We start from the raw sequence: 2,847 nt of genomic DNA, 5'->3' as shown, positions 1-2,847 counted from the left end.
AGAACTAGAATTAAAAACAAAAATAGAGGCCCAGTGGCAGCAAACTTGCTTAGGATACTTGGTGCCCCAGAGTTCAGTCACGGGGGAAGGGGAGAGGAGGATGGAGGGAGGGGGAGGAGATAGAGGGAGGAAGGGAGGTAGAGGGAGGAAGAAGGGGGAGAGCTGGGGAGAGGGAGGGGGAATGAAGGGGGGATGGAGGGAGGGGGAAGAGGGGGAAGGAGAGAGAGAATGTATATAGTAAAACATTTACTAGGAGGTCAGACCCATCACGTTTCTTTGTTGCAGACAATAGGGGAGTTTGTGGCAAACCCTTTTTCACCTCACTCTTCTGATGCTACTGGTGTTAAACATATTCATATAAAGAAATGATTACGGCTTGCAGACTTTACTTTCTGTGACTTTATTGTGTTCAGTCTGAAGGTTAAAACACGTTGTAAAACGTTGCAGAGGTTACTTGGAAACAAGACATTCTAGGAATAAGACACTGGAAAAACTCTTATTATCAAGCACCATGGTCATGGCCGGAGAAAAGATGCTCTTCTTATCTCTAGGTGATTTCTCTTACACATGAAATTATATGGAAGGGTTTAGAAGGAGAAAAAAGAAGGGAGAAGTGATGTGATTATAAACTCAAAACTAAAATAATCTTTAAAAATACAGAATGAAAACATGACATAGTACATTTGGAAAGTAAAGCTCAAATAAAGACATGCAGAACACAGCACAACGCTTAGCCAAGAGCTGCAGAAATATACTGTAAATGGCAGGTTACAGCTTGGCTTTCTTGTTTGCATCACTTTGTTTGTTGTGCTATTCTTTAACACGCCTTCCCAGGATCCAGTGTGATTTCTGAGACAGAATGAGAGTATCCCAATTTCAAAGTGGAAAATAAGTCCACAAAGTTCAGGTTTCAAACCCTCGGTCTCTCCTGCACAGTAAAAAGGTTTGCACAGAAGAACCAGCTGCTCAATAACCTTCCAATATTTTCTTCACGATTCTTTTGATGGCAGGGGCAGTTGGGTCCAGACACTTTTTCTCTCCAGTCTTCAGTGTGGCTCTGCAAAGGAGAAAATGATTGTCTGTGTGTAACAGCCTCTCTGTCAGAACAGATCCATGGGGGATGGGTAGGCGAGAAGGATGGAGAGGTTTCCATAATGACAATAGCAGAGCAAAGAGTCTGGGACTTACATCACTTCCACGTCGGCACAGTGAGCTCCTGGCCTGAGCACATTCACGAAGGAGATAGAATTGAGTGGGATCCCAGAGACTCTGTTTGGGCATCTGCAGCGCAACTCGATATATGGGTCCACGTCTTTAGCTACATCTAAGCACAAGACTTAGTGACTATGCGTTATTTTTCTCCCTTTCCTAATTTGCAAATTGAAAGCAATGGTCCCTCCTTCCCGAAAACACTGAATATAATCTGTAAACTTCAAACAACAAGCCTAGCTGCTTGTTTTCCACATATGAAATGCCCATTAAGTATGCCTTATAATTCGTAGTCATTACATCCTCCAAACCCAGCACTGATACAATCTCTGTGCATCGCATACACCCAAGCCCCACCATCAGCACCACAAGCCTCTCGGATACAAGATGGGGGGAAGCAGTCTTCCATGCTCTTCTTTCCCATAATTCCTCTTACCTTTTCCAACTGTAAGGGGAGCCAGTGCAACGAGAAGCAGGCCGAGCAGCAGCAGCACCTGTAGGTTATGGAGTGGGCTGGCCCCGGTGCAGGAGGATGTAGGTCTGAGTCTGGGGCCCATAGTGAAGAAGACTGAGCCAGAACCGTTTCCAGAGGCAGGATACTGAATATGAGGATGAGCGGCTTGCCAGGACGCTGCTACTGTGTGGCTTTATATGCCTCCAGAACTTCTCTTTATACCTCTGAAGAAGTGGGGAAGGGGGGAGTGAGTGTATGTGGTTCATAACCATAAAAGGATGGTCAACTGTGTCCAGCCCATATCGACCAGACCAGTTAAAAATCCTACAGAATTAGCTACAAGTTGAGCATCGGTTTGTCCACATTCCTACTGTTGCTCTCAGTGTCTGACTCTTACAAATGCATAAGCCCCCGAATTAGAAGTAAGACCTAGGCCAGAACGCTGTAAGCATTCTCTCTGCGTGAGCAAGTAGTCATGGACCACACCTTTTCCACAACGTAGTTTTGGGGAGCAGAAGACTCCATGAATACTTTCAGTCACAAGCATGTGGTCTTTGAGAAGGAGCTGCCCTACTATCATAAGTGACTAAGAGGAGTTCCTGGATTGCTTCTTGGTGGGTATCAGAATTTGTAAGGCACGTGGGATAAAAATATTGAGTCACTTAATATAAAGGAATCACTTTGGGTGGGAGTTTATGGGCTTCTCTCTGTCTTCTAAGTAAGTTATCTTTTTCAATTTCATCCAAATGGTATAAATAAGAATTTTCTTACATAAGAAATTACTTGTTTCTACTGTGTAAGTGTGCATGGATATCAAGACCAACACACTTGTTCTCTTTTATGTTTAATGAAATAGTCATACACTCAGGCATATGAAAATTAAATATGTCTCTGCCCTTCACAGTTACTCTCACTACTGCTTTCCAACGATAGACGTCTGTAGCTACTATTACGAGATAGAAATTTGCCATTTCTGTTCTACATACATTTATATGTATATATTTATGGAGACACACATTACATACACATGCACAGAAAGATTGCTTTATACACAAGCATGATTCTAGAGAGGTCTTTACAGATTTACTCATCTTCCAAAGCTCAGAGCGAAATAGAAAGGATGTTTAACATTATTCATAAACTTTTGTTTTCTGGCCACCACAAACAGCTCTCCACATTTTTGA

General features: G+C 42.9%; 1 protein-coding gene across 1 annotated transcript; it reads right to left on the bottom strand.

The window, feature by feature from the left end:
- Nucleotides 1-925: 925 nt before the first annotated feature.
- LOC308415596 (platelet basic protein-like) lies at nt 926-1,766 on the bottom strand (the record flags this gene model as incomplete). Its single annotated transcript, XM_080910648.1, has 3 exons — nt 926-1,057; nt 1,189-1,318; nt 1,646-1,766. 3 exons carry the CDS (start codon nt 1,764-1,766, stop codon nt 967-969), a joined length of 342 nt encoding a protein of 113 aa, XP_080766774.1. The 3' UTR covers nt 926-966.
- Between the last annotated feature and the right edge of the window lie 1,081 nt (nt 1,767-2,847).

The sequence above is a fragment of the Micromys minutus genome, assembly GCF_963924665.1.
Source record: "Micromys minutus genome assembly, chromosome: 1".
Lineage (NCBI taxonomy): Eukaryota > Metazoa > Chordata > Mammalia > Rodentia > Muridae > Micromys > Micromys minutus.
Note: the sequence above shows the minus strand (reverse complement) of the source record. Positions and strands in the feature narration are given on the sequence as shown.